The sequence below is a fragment of the Drosophila novamexicana genome, unplaced genomic scaffold, assembly GCF_003285875.2.
Source record: "Drosophila novamexicana strain 15010-1031.04,08,12 unplaced genomic scaffold, DnovRS2.1 tig00000564-arrow-pilon, whole genome shotgun sequence".
Classification (NCBI taxonomy): Eukaryota; Metazoa; Arthropoda; class Insecta; order Diptera; family Drosophilidae; genus Drosophila; species Drosophila novamexicana.
The window spans coordinates 2,291,505-2,308,586 of NW_020824810.1; the positions used below are offsets into that span (position 1 = coordinate 2,291,505).

A 17,082-nucleotide genomic window follows, 5' to 3' on the forward strand; every position below is an offset into this window, starting at 1 on the left:
TCTTTCTGTGCTGGTTGTATGCATTGCGATTATATATTATAACATTTTTATATGAATGCATATTATAAATTGATTGATTAATAGTAATTTAAATAGCATCGACATAACATTGGATATCTTAATGTCGAACTACTTTTCAAAACTCGAAATAAAACTCAAACATAAAATGCAATATCCAAAATATTGTGTAAACTTTGGAAAGTCCACATCATATTATATATGTTTATAATTTCACGTTGTTCCTGGCTAAAGATTTCGTACTTCTTGTTATTATTATATCGTATATCAAAGTGTTTGTTTAAATATTTATTGTACTGCTGTCCTCTTTGGGGAAGTATAAGGAATCAGCATTTAGAATTTGATTTTAGTTTTACGTTCTTTTTTTCAACAAGTCGCTAGTTGCTAAGTACATAAATTTCTATATAGTATTTGTATTATGTATTTGATTTTCATTCTTGTTAAATATGTAATAAATAGTTGCACAACTCCAACGTGCAATAAAGCGCATTCAAAAAAGATATCGAGCTAAACATAACGATAGAGATTCAAGAGAATTGCGACTTCAAATGCAAGTCTTATAAAATTTTTCACTTTTCTTTTATATAGATTTTCTGTTCACAAATCAATGTGTACCGTACGTATAGAAGTATATATTTATGGATAAATATATATATATATATATATATATGTGTGTATGCCCGCCAAAATAAATTATAAAGTTTTATAAGATAGTACAGACTAAAGTAGTCAATAAATAAATTGCTCTAGATCAACATAAGTGTTAAGTTTTTAAAAAGCTAAGCGCCGATCCGCACTAAGTGTATATATTTATATATATATATGTTCCAACGTTGGATCCACAGCGTGTTTTTTTTTTTTATTTTCCATTTATATATTTTTTTTTGTTTTAGTTATTTTGTGAATTGAGACTCCATTGTGCAAACTGCTCCTGCCACTGGCTATTCGCATTTGCCTGAAAAACAAATTCAGAAATTATTAGAAATTCAAGCAGAAATTAAATATATATATATATTTTATATCAAATACGGTAAATAGCTACCCAAACGCTACGCTGTGGCATGCAAATATATCAAAGAGTGGAAATAAAAACAGATATGTCATAAATATATAGAGCATAAATCGGTTTACAACTACACAAGCTACATATATAGTATGTATATATATTTATTGTTGTTTACGTTTTTATTTGAGTGCATGTTTTGTGGAAACGAAAAAAAAAAAAACAAATATAGAACCAACAACAATATAAAAGAAAAAACAAAAATACATCAATAATTGGCTCTATAAGGATTTCGGTGCGAAATCCTTTACCTTTTCATTCCATTCGGGATTATAGGATTGAGTTTCATCGAAATCTGAAATTGTATCAATTTGCATAAGAATCAGTTTTATTTCAAAGCTTAACCCAAAACAAAGCTAAACCTTCTTCTGTTTTACTTTTAACGAGCAACCAACACGAACAGTCTAAATATATATAGATACATTAAGATATTATCTCTAGATACATTGGAGTACTGAATGAGATGCCAAATGGACGGAGTTGAGTGGAGGACACGACCGAGATTCGGCGGCGGGCGGGTGTACTGGGAACTGATTTGCATCGATGAAGTCGAATTCTAGCTAAGCCAGACTAGCATATATATATATATATATATATATATTTATGTGAGGACATGTGTGAGGCATGGAGAGTAGAAGACAGCGGCGTAGTCAAGGCGCATTTAAGGGCGGCTTGAAAGAACAATATATATTGAAATGAAAAGTTTCGTATAGTAGAGTCTAGAGTCTAGTTTACATAGATATAGCATATAGATATAGCTTAGAGTAGAGAGATTCTCTATGGGTTAATGGAACTTGAACTGAAAAGATCGCAGCTCTGGGTTCGAACCTCAGGCTCGTGTATGGATATATAATATCATTATTGAATAAGTCTGTCCAGCTGGAGACGTGTCTGTTGGCTATGTCCATATCCAGATCTTAGCATATAAATTACTGAAGATCTTCAAAGATCGTGCCTACATATAAACCAGTCCGAGCCTTGATTGTGCATAAGATTGAAGCTTAGTTAACTATTTACCCCCCTTATAAACAGCCCGACTACGCCACTGGAAAGATGTTGCACTACGAATGAATCAGATTTGTGGAAATAGATAGAAACGCGATTTAAGCTGAAAGTGAAGCGTATGTCAACGAACTGGCAACTACATTTGAGATGAGCGAAAGGCATACAATAAAATATATTTCATATAAATATATATGCATATCAAAATATTACCTGAACAACGCGTGAACCTAAACAAATGTTTTTCAATTCTCTTGTTTTTTGTTTTTTTTTTTTTATATATTCAAACTATATTTCATAATGTAAGCGTGCATTATCAACTGCAGCTCATCGATTGTCTCACCGATCTCATGCAGTGCCGGAAAGCCGGCCTCGTCGTCATCGATAAAGAGCTCGGGATGGTGGCGATAGGCGAACAGGCGATTTAGCTGGGACTGCTCCTCGCTCTGGCCGAAATTATAATCGAATTCATCATCGAAGGGATCTGTATAAAGGGGCGTGGCAGCGCCCTCACACTCAAGATCATCGTCGGTGCGAAAGATCTCCTCGTAAGCCAGGCAATCGCAATCGCCGCAACCGGCAGGAGCGGATTCGCGGCCCTCGATGTGGCGATACTCTTGAAAAGGGGATTCGTTCGTATGGATGCGATAGAGGTTTTGTTTTTTTTTTTTGTTTTGGTAGTGAAAGTAAAAATGATAAACAATAAAGAACAACTGAAGTGCAATTCAACATTTGCAGCAATTTTTCTTATGCCGTCTATTTGGGAAATAATCTATAAGAAAAATAACAAAAAATTTTGAGAAAAACCAAAAAATAAATAAATAACTAGGGGCTAGGGGGGAGGGTAGAGAGTTGGTCGCAACGACGAAGGGCGGAAACGGAGTCGACGTGAAGGACTTACCCAAAGGCATAATGAAACGAGCCGGCGGCAAGAATTGTTCTGAAAAAGTTCAAGGACAACGAACAAGGAAAAGCACACATAACACACACACACACACAGCAAAGCATAGACAGAGAGAGAGCGTGTTAGAAAGAGAGAGAGAGAGAGATAGAGATAGAGAATATTCCATATATTAGTTAGGTGCGAGTGGGCGTGGCAGTGGCCAGTGGACTCTAAAAGCGGGGTGCTTCAACAAATTTGGTGCCAAAAATAAATAAATCGAACACAGCTCTAAAAACGAGTGCAAATTGCAGGTGCAAATTCTAGATCGTATAGCTATATATATATATATATATATCTCTATATAGATATAGATATATTATATACACATTCTATATTCCAAGCAGCAGCAGCAGAGCGAGCGAGCGAGCGGGCGTTGGTTTCAGGCGGGAATTAAGATCTCGATTTGGTTTCGATTTCGATTTTTTTTTATTTTGTTAGGGTTATTACTGCGATTTACCTGTATTCAGATCGCTGACCATTGTCGAAATGGCCGACGTTATGTTGTCGGCAGTTGCGTTCAGCTCCGCGTCGGCATTGGGATTGGCATTCAATATGGGCGGCGGGGCTGTGAAGCCATATACATATATATATATATAAAACAAAGCGAGAGATATTGCTTGGGATGAACCAAGCTTCTGTGCTTCACGGAGCTGTAAGCGTGTCACGAATTACGATTAATCGTTATCGATAAATTATCGATATAATTATCAAAGACATTCAGTCGATAGCAATTGAAAATAATCGCTTATTTCTCACCTATTAGGAGTCTTCTCGAAAATCTAATTTCAATTCCATTTAATTGTTTTACGAATCGAATGATCAATCTTTATCGATTATTTATCGATATATTTATCGTAAGCATTCTGTCGATTGCAATTGGAAATTATCGCCTTTTCTCAGACAAATATGTCTAAAGATGTAGGGTATTTATTGAGTCTCTTTGAGAATCTCTTTTAAATTCGGATTAATTGTTTTACGAATTACGATTAATCGTTATCGATATAACTATCGTAAGCACTAAGTCGATAACAATTGAAAATAATCGCGTTACTCGAACTCAGATCCTAGTTGTTCTATTGCCAAAAGACTAGGCCACTTGGGCAACTGATCTAACAAGAATTTATTCCAAATTGAATCACGCACGAATGCCTGATCGTGACACGCGAGCAGCTTCCAAGCGAAGTGTGTGTTGGTCAGTGAACAGTGTTGGGCAGTGGCAAGTGAGGGCGGTGTTCAGTGTGCGTAAGAGCGTATGGAGAGAGAGCGAGAGATGAATAAACCTAACGACCAATTTGTGATGCAGTCAACCTAAACAAAGGCAACAGTTACACTTTAATCCAACCCAACCCAAACCCAAACCAAACCCAAACCCAAATCGAATCCCTAGTAGATCCTTGGGCTACGGGCGCGGGCAATACTCACTTGCACTGCCGTTGGCGGCAAAGGCGCTGCGCATGTCGCTGCTGATCTGGTTGAGCTGCTCCAGCTGGCTCTGGCTGAAGGGTCCGTGGCCGAGACCGGGCGAGCATTGACTTTGCTGTGCCGCCTGCTGCTGCTGCTGCTGCTGCTGCAACAGCTGTTGCTGTGTGGAGCGCAGCATCGGATGCTGTTGCAGTTGTTGCAACTGCTGGGCATGCAGGGCGCTCATCGGCGTGGTGCCCAGGACGCCAGCTGATGTTGTTGCCGTGCCACCTGGCATGGGCGGCGATTTACCGGATCGTGGACTGGAATTGGGCGTGGAGCGCGGCGAGGCAGTCTGTTGATTCTTGAGCATGCGCATCAGGCCCTCCAGCTGTTCCATGAGCTGCCGCCGCGAATCCTGCAGCGCGCCCAAATGCCCCTCCAGCTCGCCCTTGCGCTGCCGCAGTGCGCGCAGCTCATTGATCAGCGCCGGATTCTCGGGCGCCATTTGCTCAGTCTCCTGCTGGCGGCGCAGGCGCGCAATTTCGCGCATAATCTCCTTGTTCTTCGACTCCAGCTGGGCGATGAGCTCGCGCTGCGCACGCGAATTATCCGTGCCAATGGGCGCGATGCTCTCCGCATTGGGCATGTTGGAGGGCTGCGAGCGAGAGAGGGCAGAGAGAGATTAAGTGGGGATATTATAGAGATGTATTTAACTGGTACTTACAGCGCGATTCTCCTGGGCCAGGCGCGCGGCATAGCGTGCAATCAGGCGATGCTCCTCATCGTTGGCCGAGGCGGCCGCTACGCGAGACATGGTCGTGTCCAGGCTGCGTCCGGTGGCGCGCGAATCCAGCGTGCTGGAACGATCAAAGATGCCCGGATGTCCGGGCCCCGGACCAGAGCCGGAACCGGGACCGGGACCGTGCAAGTGGCCCAGCGTTGGATCGGAGAAGCCATTGTGCGAGGGTAACGGCGATGGGGGCACAATGTGCGATAAATTGAGTGTCTTTTCGGGCTGGTCGGGGAATCGTGGCAACACTTGCGTCGTCTTCTCGGGCACACACCGGAAGCTCTTGCGCAAGGAGTGACCAATCTGTTTGCTGGGCGACTTGTAGCTCGAGTATTCCTTGACCTCGTGATCGTTCTGATGGTTCAGCGATGTCTTGCCATGCCAAAAGCACTCCTGGCACAATTGGTAGGCGTGACACCGCTGACAACGATAACGAAATCCGGTAAAGTTTTCCTTATGGCAAACAGAACAGATCGTCGGATGCACAATTGTCTCAACCGTGGCCAGCCGATGCAATAACGGCAGCCAGACGAGACACGATGGCCCCGGTTCGGACATAAGTGTTGCCATGAAATCATTCACGGTGACCTTATTCTCGGCCGGAAATATCTCCTCCTCCAGCCCGTCCTTATAGTGGAATGTGGGCGACTCATAAACGGCCGCCGGCAGCGCCAATACCTCACGCAAAAATTCACCCAGCTTCCAGGCAACCAGCTGTCCAGCGCCATCCGAAATCTGTGAAAAGATATCTGCCGAGGGAGTAGAAGGAATCAGTTCAGTTTTAGTTCAGTTTTAGCTACTCACATCTGAGCTTGTCCACCAGCTTGCCGGAGCACATGGTGGCCAGCGCCACCTTAATGGAAAACACGCGTATTTTGCCCGAGTTGTCGCTGCAATGGGAAAAGGATTAGGCTTCTGGAACAGACAGCTACTACAAGTACTCCCACCTGGTGTACGCAGCCAGCAGCCAGTTGAGCAAGAGACCCGCCTTCGAGTCCACGGGCACCTGCTGTGCGGTGGGCAAACGCTTGTTCAGATTGTGATAGAGCGAGGAGACGAGCGTCTCCAGACGCGCCACGCTCACATCGCTCTGCGGCTCCAATGTGTTTAGGCCATTCTCGCGGAACGCCTCGATCACATTCCAAATGTCCACCAGATGCAAATTGGTCGACTTTTGTATGTAGCGCAACTTCGAGGCGGTCCGATACGAGGCAAAGCGTATCGAGTCGAAGGTCTGTAGGCGCAGATCCTGCAATATGGCCACGCGCGGCTCCAGCTCCATCATCATGAATCTCACAAAACGAGCTCAACACTGCAAGGAACGATTAAAAAAGAGAGAGAGAGTAATAAGCAACAACGTTATTCCAACTCTGCGTCTCGCAGTTTGTTTGAAATATGTCTTCTTCAATAACTTAGGAGCTTATAGTCCGATCTTCTTGACATTTTCAGACCTTAAATATGGCATAATTAGGTATATATATGCCAAGTTCCCAGGCTCTATCGTGTAAAATACTCTATACGAGAAGCTACACACCAAGTTGGGTGTAGCTGGTTCTTCTAATCTTCGGGTTCTGGCTAAAAAAAACTGTCTAGCAACTCAAGATTTCTTAAAATCGACTGAAATGGCAAACTGGGCTCAATATATTTTCATTAATATACACTTTCTCTTTAAATTATCGTCTAGCTTTAAGTCGTAAAGATAATGATAATTTAGATGATTATAGCGCAGGATTATGTAGAAGGGAATAAATATAGCCCGAGCGCTTGGCGAGCTCACATAAATAGAATTCCTTTATGGACTAGTTCCGGGGGGCAGGGAGGAAAGGGGCGCACACACATGTAACACATATTTAATGTCATCTTTACAACTTAATATGCGCCCTGTAAACATGCTGTGTGTGTGTGATGGTGCTTAGAAACATGTGTATACGGAATATTTAATTAACGCATAAATAATAATGCCAAGAGGAGCACTCGGCTCGGTCTAACTGGGTCATCAGCTGGCATCGGGCGAGTAGAACGGACAGAACGGGGATGAGGAGGAGGAGGATTAGAAGAAGGACGAGAACATCGTCGACAACATCATCAGCTTTTTGTGCCATAAACATCAGCCGCAACACGCGAATGCCAAAGCGATTGGCGAATGGAGCAGCCAGCCAACCACTGCTGCCCCTCCCTCCACTCCTCCTCCCACTTCCTGTCATCCTGCCAACAATGGGGTTTTTTTTTTATTACATATTCCATTGTCGTCTGTCTGGCGACACACACACACACAGCGGAGCGGAGGCCATCATCTCCCCTGTTGCCGCCGGAAGTGCAAGTGAGCAATCCAAAGGATTCCCCCTCCCCTTACGCAGCCCATCTGGGAGTCCTTTTGCCTGGCAAACGAAAAACAAAGCCAATTTTATTAACCCCGGCCGCAATTTTAAATCATTTGTAATCCTCTTTGCAATACCAATTAATCGAAGCGTTTGCGAGAATTGGAAACGGAATCAACTTGCAGCTTGGGCACGAGAATTGCCAGCTGCCTCTCCCTCACTCACTCTCTCTCACTCTCTCTCTCTCTCTCTCTCTCTCTCTCTCTCTCTCTCTCTCTCTCTCTCTCTCTCTCTCTCTCTCTCTCTCTCTCTCTCTCTCTCTCTCTCTCTCTCTCTCTCTCTCTCTCTCTCTCTCTCTCTCTCTCTCTCTCTCTCTCTCTCTCTCTCTCTCTCTCGCTCTCCCTTTCTCTGTTGGAACAGTCTCGCAGGAGCTGTCGCCAAAAGTGTCAGCCATTTATTATGTTCCTCGTGTTGTTCTTGCTTTTTTGATTCACACATCGCGGTGAGTAGCAGGATATTATCTCCTGCCGAATGCGTGTGTGTGTGTGTGAACATAATTCATGTGTCCCGGCCGTCAGCGACACTTTTGAATCCATCGCACAGTGTTGCAGCTTCGCGAAATATATTTAAATTTCTCACATCTTACTTGGGCTGCTTCTCTCTCTCTCACTGTTCTGTCCCTTGCTCTGCGTCCTTCTGAAATATTGCCTTCCTTTGCGATTCTCAAAAATTCAAATAGGTTTACAGATTTTAATACTTTCTTTTGTTTTCTTCTCTATCTTTCTTGCCCTATTTCTTTCTCCCTCTCACTCTTCTGTCTTTCCCTTTTTCTTGATCAGCTTCTTTCTGCGATGTTGCCTTCCTTTGCGATTCTCACAAATTCAACTAAGCTAACAGATCTATAGTCCTTTCTCTCCTTCTTGCTCCCTTTCTTTCTATCTTTCGCTTCTGTTTGGCCTCTTCCCTTAAGGTAAATTTTAATAGGTTGTCAAACCAGTGTGCAATGCCCGTTAGTATCAAAATTTGCTATAGATGAGAAGTCCTTTGAACGTGATGACGCATTCCGAGTCCAGGCCAGGCCAGGACAGACAGGGGCGGCACAGCCAAACGTGGCGGAAATAGCATAGGGCCAGAGTAGTATGAGGAGCACAAGGACATTTAAAAACAGGATTCCACTTCATTTAAATGCCGCTTTTCTACTTGTATATTTGCTGACGCAGGGCAAGGAAGCAGCGCACACACAAAAAACGAGATGTCAGCGGACCGAGCCCGGCACCAGAAACAGGACAGGACAGGACAGGAGAGGACTGCGCAGGATAGCAGCCAATCTGGTTGTCCATAGTGGAATTCAATTTCGAAACGAGAAAATGACAACACTGATGAGGCTGATGAGACTCACGATGCTGGGCGATGACTCATAAGCTGATGCTGCCGCTGCTTCTGCTGTTGCTTCTCCTGCGGCTGCACTCTAAACGAAATGGAGCGACAAAAGCCGCCAGGACATACGTATGTGTACATTTATATAAATATGCACATACAGTTTGCCCGGGCAGATGTGGGCCAGCTAAACAACACACAAACACACAGACAGCTGGCTGCCCAAACTGAATGAAGGACGCGCTCTGAGCTGTGTAAACATTTGCGCACAAAAGTATGCAACGAGACCTGCCTGAATTATTTCCAGTTTGGCAACGAGCACGTCGTCTATGAAGACGCATTGCAGCTGCAATGGGGCCAATGTGGAGGGGCAGTTGCGAGGGGGAGAGAGGGGAAGTGCGGGCGGGCGCTTTCCCCCAAAGCGACAACAACCAGCATTCATGTCTGTGCTTGTGCTTCAAGTGGCCAATGGTTTATTCGGGTCTGTACAGTGGACAAAAATGGGTGCTCAGCTCCTCAAAATACTGCCTTTCTTTGCGATTCTCACAAATTCATGTAGGCTTACCAATTTTGGCACTTCCTTCGGCTTCATCTATAGCTTTTCTTCTCTTTTTTGCCCTATTTCTCTCGCTCTAACAACTCTCTCTTCTGTCTAGATACGTTGACTTTCTTGGCTTTACGTCGAAGCTAGGCTGCGTTGAATAAGACAAAGATATCACAGAACTGTGATCGACTGGCATATATCCTTTATATTCTACAAATATGCCAATTTGTTCTTTTCGTACAGGGTATCTCCTAGTTGAGCACTTGCTTAAAGCAGTCTTCTTTCTGAGAAAACAGAGAACAGAGAAACTCTGGCAAAGTTGTATATAGCCTATTATGCAGGGTATCTCCTAGTCGGGCACTTGATTAGAGCACAGTTAACTCTTTGAAAATATTGGAAATGTTTCGATACTAATTCATACTCAATACTCAACTTGATATCTTCTACTTTGAGCCCGCAAATATGTGACTATTTGTATGCCAACAAGTTTGCCCAGTTTTCATATAATTCGCACCACTGTGCGAATCTGTTCCCGGCTTGTCTGTTGCTGGTTTTTGAGTTAAAATTTGGGGTTTTGGGCAGCCCACAAGGCTGACCGCATGTTTGTGCGCCTGCATCAGACCGAGATTTTTGGCCAACTGGAAAATGCTAGAATTTTGTTAACATTTTGTCAGGGATTGAAAAAATGACACAGCTGAAGTTCAGTTTCTGATAAACAATAATATATAAAAGCAAATATAAATGAAAATGAATTATGCGCAATTCAGCAATATTTTCTTATATATACATAGTTTCCGCAACCAACCTTAATGCAAAACTTATGCAAAGTTTTGCGCGTTGTCACACAGAACTTTGATTAAAGCTAAACTTTTGCTCATCAGCAAATGCCAACTGCATGTTTGACACGAGCACGAAATGGGCTCAGGTATCGGCTGGGTAAAAAAAGCTATTTGTAAGTTATATGGGTCAAAGCTCAAGAGCTGCTAATGAAAGTCATGGGAAGCAGCAAATAGCATAGTTATGGGAATAGTTAAAAGCAATTTTCACACACTCAACACAAGTTGAATCCCAGATGAACTTAACTTTAGCTACTTTTTTTTTTGCTTCTGCCCAACTTGATGCGCAATTTGCGGCAAAGGAGCGGCAGCAGCAGAAGCGGAATCAGCAGCAGCAAAAAACTTGCCTTCAACAAGGATCATGGGACTGGCAAAAGATTTCAAAGTTTTTTGTTCAAAAATAAAGAAAAATAGGTGTTGCCATCAGGTTGCCAACGCGTTGCCACCTTACCAAAAGTAGCTGCCACAATAAAGTGCTGCATCCGGACGAGCAAGTCCTGCAGTTCGCGTGCCGTGTCAAATCACAGGTAAGAAAAAAAAACAAGAACAACAACTGCGCTGATAACTGTGGCACATAATAATTCAGAATTCTGCATTCCGAATTCCAGACAAACGTTTCGTTTATTTCGTGTTAATTTACCTCTTCCATTGGGGCACAAAAAAAATGCGACCACAGCAAACAGAACCGAAGCACAACAACAACAACAATAAAACAAAAGACATGAAAAATAGTATAGAAAGTAATCCTAACTACGACAAGTCGAAGCCTAAATACCCTTCCAGACATTGTTCAAGACTTTGTAGACCTTGAGTAAGAATTGTAAAGCTGGCAATTGCTGAGTTTATTGAAGATAACTTGGAAAATGGGAAGCACCTTTTTTCGATAGATTCTTTTAATGTGATATATGATTTAGCTGTCCGATATTTCGAGGGAACCTTTCACTATGATATATGCCGATGCTTATGGGAATCAAAATGCAGCAAGAAGAGAAAGAAGAGTTCTAAGAATTCGAAAACCAAGCGATTTATTGAGAGAGCAAAAGACAGCGGGAATCTACCCGAAGAATATTCCGGGAAGTGCAATGCCAACTCCAAGCAATCAATCTTTCCGAAAGACTGGAAGATATGTGCAAGATTTAAGATATACAAGAGAGATGACGAGCAGAGTTCAGCTTCTTCTTCAAGCTTCTTTGAGGTGTAAGACACACCCGGCTGGGCATACCCGCTTGCTGGCATAAGTTAGGGTATTAACAGCAGCACGAAACAACAATCAACATTGCATGTCAAGCAAGAATGATAATCTAAAATCGGCAAGCCGTGCAATAACCTTTTGTCTCGGTCTCGTACACTTTTGTACGAAGGGGGGAAGGGGGGGGAAAGCCAAAGAAGTCGGAAAAGCGGCGGCTATAAGGGGGCTGGCAAGAGGGAACGGCATTTCATATGCAAACTGTGCAAAATCTGCAACTGCATTTGCCAAACGAGTTGATTGAAAAATGTGCATAAACTGAAGCTGGCAACAGATTAGTTTTTGTTTTTGGTTTTTTTCTTTTTCAAGTCTGAAATTGAAAAGCTGCGCCAGGTGAAAATGTGCTGTAATTGATTGGAAAGAGGGCGTTTTTTTTTTGGGCGTGGCAGCCTAAAATGCTTAATTATGAGAAGCCACGTTGAAATTAGTTCATGAGCAAGCAGAACCCAACTTGCCAACAACAGGAACAAAAATGGAAGCAAGCACAAAGTGAAGGATGAGGCAGGCAGATGGGAGGCAGGAGGCTGGCGGCGACGGCAACAACTGGAAGCAGGAAGTGCTGTGCCAGTTAGAGATGCCAAAGCACGTCATCGTCCTCCATCAAAACACATCAAGTGCACGCAGCGTATGCCAAAAGGGGGCGGAGGGGGTGCGGTAACTGGGACTGTAATTATGCACAGAAATGGGAGCATCGCCAGGGACGGACGTGCAGCAGTTGAGAGGGGGGTCGCCAAGGGGTTTGGGGTGTTGGGATTTCTGTTCGGCTTGGCTACGTGCTACTTACAGCTCAAGTTAACTCTACGTTGGATAATGGAAAATGCACATTCCGTCAGCTGCAACGCACAAAAAGCACCATTAGGCGGCCGCCCAAGGATTAACAGAGAGTTTCTGAAGTGGACCGACAGAGAGGGAGAGAGGGCGGGATGGCAGAGAAAGAGGCAGAGAGGGATAGCTTTAAGGGTTGCAAAAATATATATGTATAAGGTACATGGTATATGGTAAATTTATCTAGACGCCAAACCATGAATATAGAGCCATATCTCGACAGACATGGTAATGCGAAATTTAGACCCTATGTCTATATAGGGATTATTAGGGTACAATATTTACATGAATTTGGACCCAAAATTAGGTTGTCAGATTTAAATGCCAAATTAATAAAGAGGCCAAACCATGAGTAAAAAGCCCAACTTCGTGAAAATCGGTTGAGTTTTGGCCGAGTTATGGGATTAGGAAGTTTTGACCCATGTCTATATAGGGATTCTTAGGGTACAATAATTACATGAATTTGGACCCAAAATTAGGTTGTCAGATTTAAATGCCAAATTAATAAAGGGGACAAACCATGAGTAAAAAGCCCAACTTCGTGAAAATCGGTTGAGTTTTGGCCGAGTTATGGGATTAGGAAGTTTTGACCCATGTCTATATAGGCATTCTTAGGGTACAATATTTACATGAATTTGGACCCAAAAATAGGTTGTCAGATTTAAATGCCAAATTAATGAAGGGGACAAACCATGAGTAAAAAGCCCAACTTCGTGAAAATCGGTTGAGTTTTGGCCGAGTTATGGGATTAGGAAATTTTGACCCATGTCTATATAGGGATTCTTAGGGTACAATAATTACATGAATTTGGACCCAAAATTAGGTTGTCAGATTTAAATGCCAAATTAATAAAGGGGACAAACCATGAGTAAAAAGCCCAACTTCGTGAAAATCGGTTGAGTTTTGGCCGAGTTATGGGATTAGGAAGTTTTGACCCATGTCTATATAGGGATTCTTAGGGTACAATAATTACATGAATTTGGACCCAAAATTAGGTTGTCAGATTTAAATGCCAAATTAATAAAGGGGACAAACCATGAGTAAAAAGCCCAACTTCGTGAAAATCGGTTGAGTTTTGGCCGAGTTATGGGATTAGGAAGTTTTGACCCATGTCTATATAGGGATTCTTAGGGTACAATATTTACATGAATTTGGACCCAAAATTAGTTTGTCAGATTTAAATGCCAAATTAACAAAGGGGCCAAACCATGAGTAAAAAGCCCAACTTCGTGAAAATCGGTTGAGTTTTGGCCGAGTTATGGGATTAGGAAGTTTTGACCCATGTCTATATAGGGATTCTTAGGGTACAATAATTACATGAATTTGGACCCAAAATTAGGTTGTCAGATTTAAATGCCAAATTAATAAAGGGGACAAACCATGAGTAAAAAGCCCAACTTCGTGAAAATCGGTTGAGTTTTGGCCGAGTTATGGGATTAGGAAGTTTTGACCCATGTCTATATAGGGATTCTTAGGGTACAATATTTACATGAATTTGGACCCAAAATTAGGTTGTCAGATTTAAATGCCAAATTAATAAAGGGGCCAAACCATGAGTAAAAAGCCCAACTTCGTGAAAATCGGTTGAGTTTTGGCCGAGTTATGGGATTAGGAAGTTTTGACCCATGTCTATATAGGGATTCTTAGGGTACAATAATTACATGAATTTGGACCCAAAATTAGGTTGTCAGATTTAAATGCCAAATTAATAAAGGGGACAAACCATGAGTAAAAAGCCCAACTTCGTGAAAATCGGTTGAGTTTTGGCCGAGTTATGGGATTAGGAAGTTTTGACCCATGTCTATATAGGGATTCTTAGAGTACAATATTTACATGAATTTGGACCCAAAATTAGGTTGTCAGATTTAAATGCCAAATTAATAAAGGGGCCAAACCATGAGTAAAAAGCCCAACTTCGTGAAAATCGGTTGAGTTTTGGCCGAGTTATGGGATTAGGAAGTTTTGACCCATGTCTATATAGGATTTTTGAGGGTACAATATTTACATGAATTTGGACCCAAAATTAGGTTGTCAGATTTAAATGCCAAATTAATAAAGGGGCCAAACCATGAGTAAAAAGCCCAACTTCGTGAAAATCGGTTGAGTTTTGGCCGAGTTATGGGATTAGGAAGTTTTGACCCATGTCTATATAGGATTTTTGAGGGTACAATATTTACATGAATTTGGACCCAAAATTAGGTTGTCAGATTTAAATGCCAAATTAATAAAGGGGCCAAGCCATGAGTAAAAAGCCCAACTTCGTGAAAATCGGTTGAGTTTTGGCCGAGTTATGGGATTAGGAAGTTTTGACCCATGTCTATATAGGATTTTTGAGGGTACAATATTTACATGAATTTGGACCCAAAATTAGGTTGTCAGATTTAAATGCCAAATTAATAAAGGGGCCAAACCATGAGTAAAAAGCCCAACTTCGTGAAAATCGGTTGAGTTTTGGCCGAGTTATAGGATTAGGAAGTTTTGACCCATGTCTATATAGGCATTCTTAGGGTACAATAATTACATGAATTTGGACCCAAAATTAGGTTGTCAGATTTAAATGCCAAATTAATAAAGGGGCCAAACCATGAGTAAAAAGCCCAACTTCGTGAAAATCGGTTGAGTTTTGGCCGAGTTATAGGATTAGGAAGTTTTGACCCATGTCTATATAGGCATTCTTAGGGTACAATATTTACATGAATTTGGACCCAAAAATAGGTTGTCAGATTTAAATGCCAAATTAATAAAGGGGCCAAACCATGAGTAAAAAGCCCAACTTCGTGAAAATCGGTTGAGTTTTGGCCGAGTTATGGGATTAGGAAGTTTTGACCCATGTCTATATAGGATTTTTGAGGGTACAATATTTACATGAATTTGGACCCAAAAATAGGTTGTCAGATTTAAATGCCAAATTAATAAAGGGGCCAAACCATGAGTAAAAAGCCCAACTTCGTGAAAATCGGTTGAGTTTTGGCCGAGTTTTGGGATTAGGATGTTTTGACCCATGTCTATATAGGGATTCTTAGGGTACAATATTTACATGAATTTGGACCCAAAATTAGGTTGTCAGATTTAAATGCCAAATTAATAAAGGGGCCAAACCATGAGTAAAAAGCCCAACTTCGTGAAAATCGGTTGAGTTTTGGCCGAGTTATGGGATTAGGAAATTTTGACCCATGTCTATATAGGGATTCTTAGGGTACAATAATTACATGAATTTGGACCCAAAATTAGGTTGTCAGATTTAAATGCCAAATTAATAAAGGGGCCAAACCATGAGTAAAAAGCCCAACTTCGTGAAAATCGGTTTAGTTTTGGCCGAGTTATGGGATTAGGAAATTTTGACCCATGTCTATATAGGGATTCTTAGGGTACAATAATTACATGAATTTGGACCCAAAATTAGGTTGTCAGATTTAAATGCCAAATTAATAAAGGGGCCAAACCATGAGTAAAAAGCCCAACTTCGTGAAAATCGGTTGAGTTTTGGCCGAGTTATGGGATTAGGAAGTTTTGACCCATGTCTATATAGGGATTCTTAGGGTACAATATTTACATGAATTTGGACCCAAAATTAGGTTGTCAGATTTAAATGCCAAATTAATAAAGGGGCCAAACCATGAGTAAAAAGCCCAACTTCGTGAAAATCGGTTGAGTTTTGGCCGAGTTATGGGATTAGGAAGTTTTGACCCATGTCTATATAGGATTTTTGAGGGTACAATATTTACATGAATTTGGACCCAAAATTAGGTTGTTAGATTTAAATGCCAAATTAGTAAAGGGGCCAAACCATGAGTAAAAAGTCCAACTTCGTGAAAATCGGTTGAGTTTTGGCCGAGTTATGGGATTAGGAAGTTTTGACCCATGTCTATATAGGATTTTTGAGGGTACAATAATTACATGAATTTGGACCCAAAATTAGTTTGTCAGATTTAAATGCCAAATTAACAAAGGGGCCAAACCATGAGTAAAAAGCCCAACTTCGTGAAAATCGGTTGAGTTTTGGCCGAGTTATGGGATTAGGAAGTTTTGACCCATGTCTATATAGGGATTCTTAGGGTACAATATTTACATGAATTTGGACCCAAAATTAGGTTGTCAGATTTAAATGCCAAATTAATAAAGGGGCCAAACCATGAGTAAAAAGCCCAACTTCGTGAAAATCGGTTGAGTTTTGGCCGAGTTATGGGATTAGGAAGTTTTGACCCATGTCTATATAGGATTTTTGAGGGTACAATATTTACATGAATTTGGACCCAAAATTAGGTTGTCAGATTTAAATGCCAAATTAATAAAGGGGCCAAACCATGAGTAAAAAGCCTAACTTCGTGAAAATGACCCATGTCTATATAGGATTTTTGAGGGTACAATATTTACATGAATTTGGACCCAAAATTAGGTTGTCAGATTTAAATGCCAAATTAATAAAGGGGACAAACCATGAGTAAAAAGCCCAACTTCGTGAAAATCGGTTGAGTTTTGGCCGAGTTATGGGATTAGGAAGTTTTGACCCATGTCTATATAGGATTTTTGAGGGTACAATATTTACATGAATTTGGACCCAAAATTAGGTTGTTAGATTTAAATGCCAAATTAGTAAAGGGGCCAAACCATGAGTAAAAAGTCCAACTTCGTGAAAATCGGTTGAGTTTTGGCCGAGTTATGGGATTAGGAAGTTTTGACCCATGTCTATATAGGATTTTTGAGGGTACAATAATT

At 41.6% G+C, this 17,082-nt stretch overlaps 1 protein-coding gene across 6 annotated transcripts in view; it reads right to left on the bottom strand.

The window, feature by feature from the left end:
* Positions 1-291: 291 nt before the first annotated feature.
* Positions 292-17,082, bottom strand: part of LOC115762130 (dystrobrevin beta) — a 28,769-nt gene continuing 11,978 nt past the window's right edge. The window contains exons 2-10 of one of the 6 annotated variants that reach the window (XR_004017787.1): positions 6,168-6,532; positions 6,025-6,110; positions 5,155-5,969; positions 4,449-5,085; positions 3,484-3,591; positions 2,985-3,023; positions 2,297-2,699; positions 1,333-1,376; positions 938-973 (exon numbers count right to left, since the gene is read on the bottom strand). Coding sequence is in view for 5 of the 6 variants with exons in the window: in XM_030704236.1 (XP_030560096.1) it covers positions 960-973; positions 2,427-2,699; positions 2,985-3,023; positions 3,484-3,591; positions 4,449-5,085; positions 5,155-5,969; positions 6,025-6,110; positions 6,168-6,508 (2,313 nt within the window). In the remaining variant the exon portion in view is untranslated. Of the gene's footprint in view, positions 974-1,332; positions 1,377-2,296; positions 2,700-2,984; positions 3,024-3,483; positions 3,592-4,448; positions 5,086-5,154; positions 5,970-6,024; positions 6,111-6,167; positions 6,533-17,082 lie in introns of all 6 variants that reach the window. The other 5 variants (XM_030704236.1, XM_030704237.1, XM_030704239.1 and 2 more) reach the window with 5 other exon arrangements.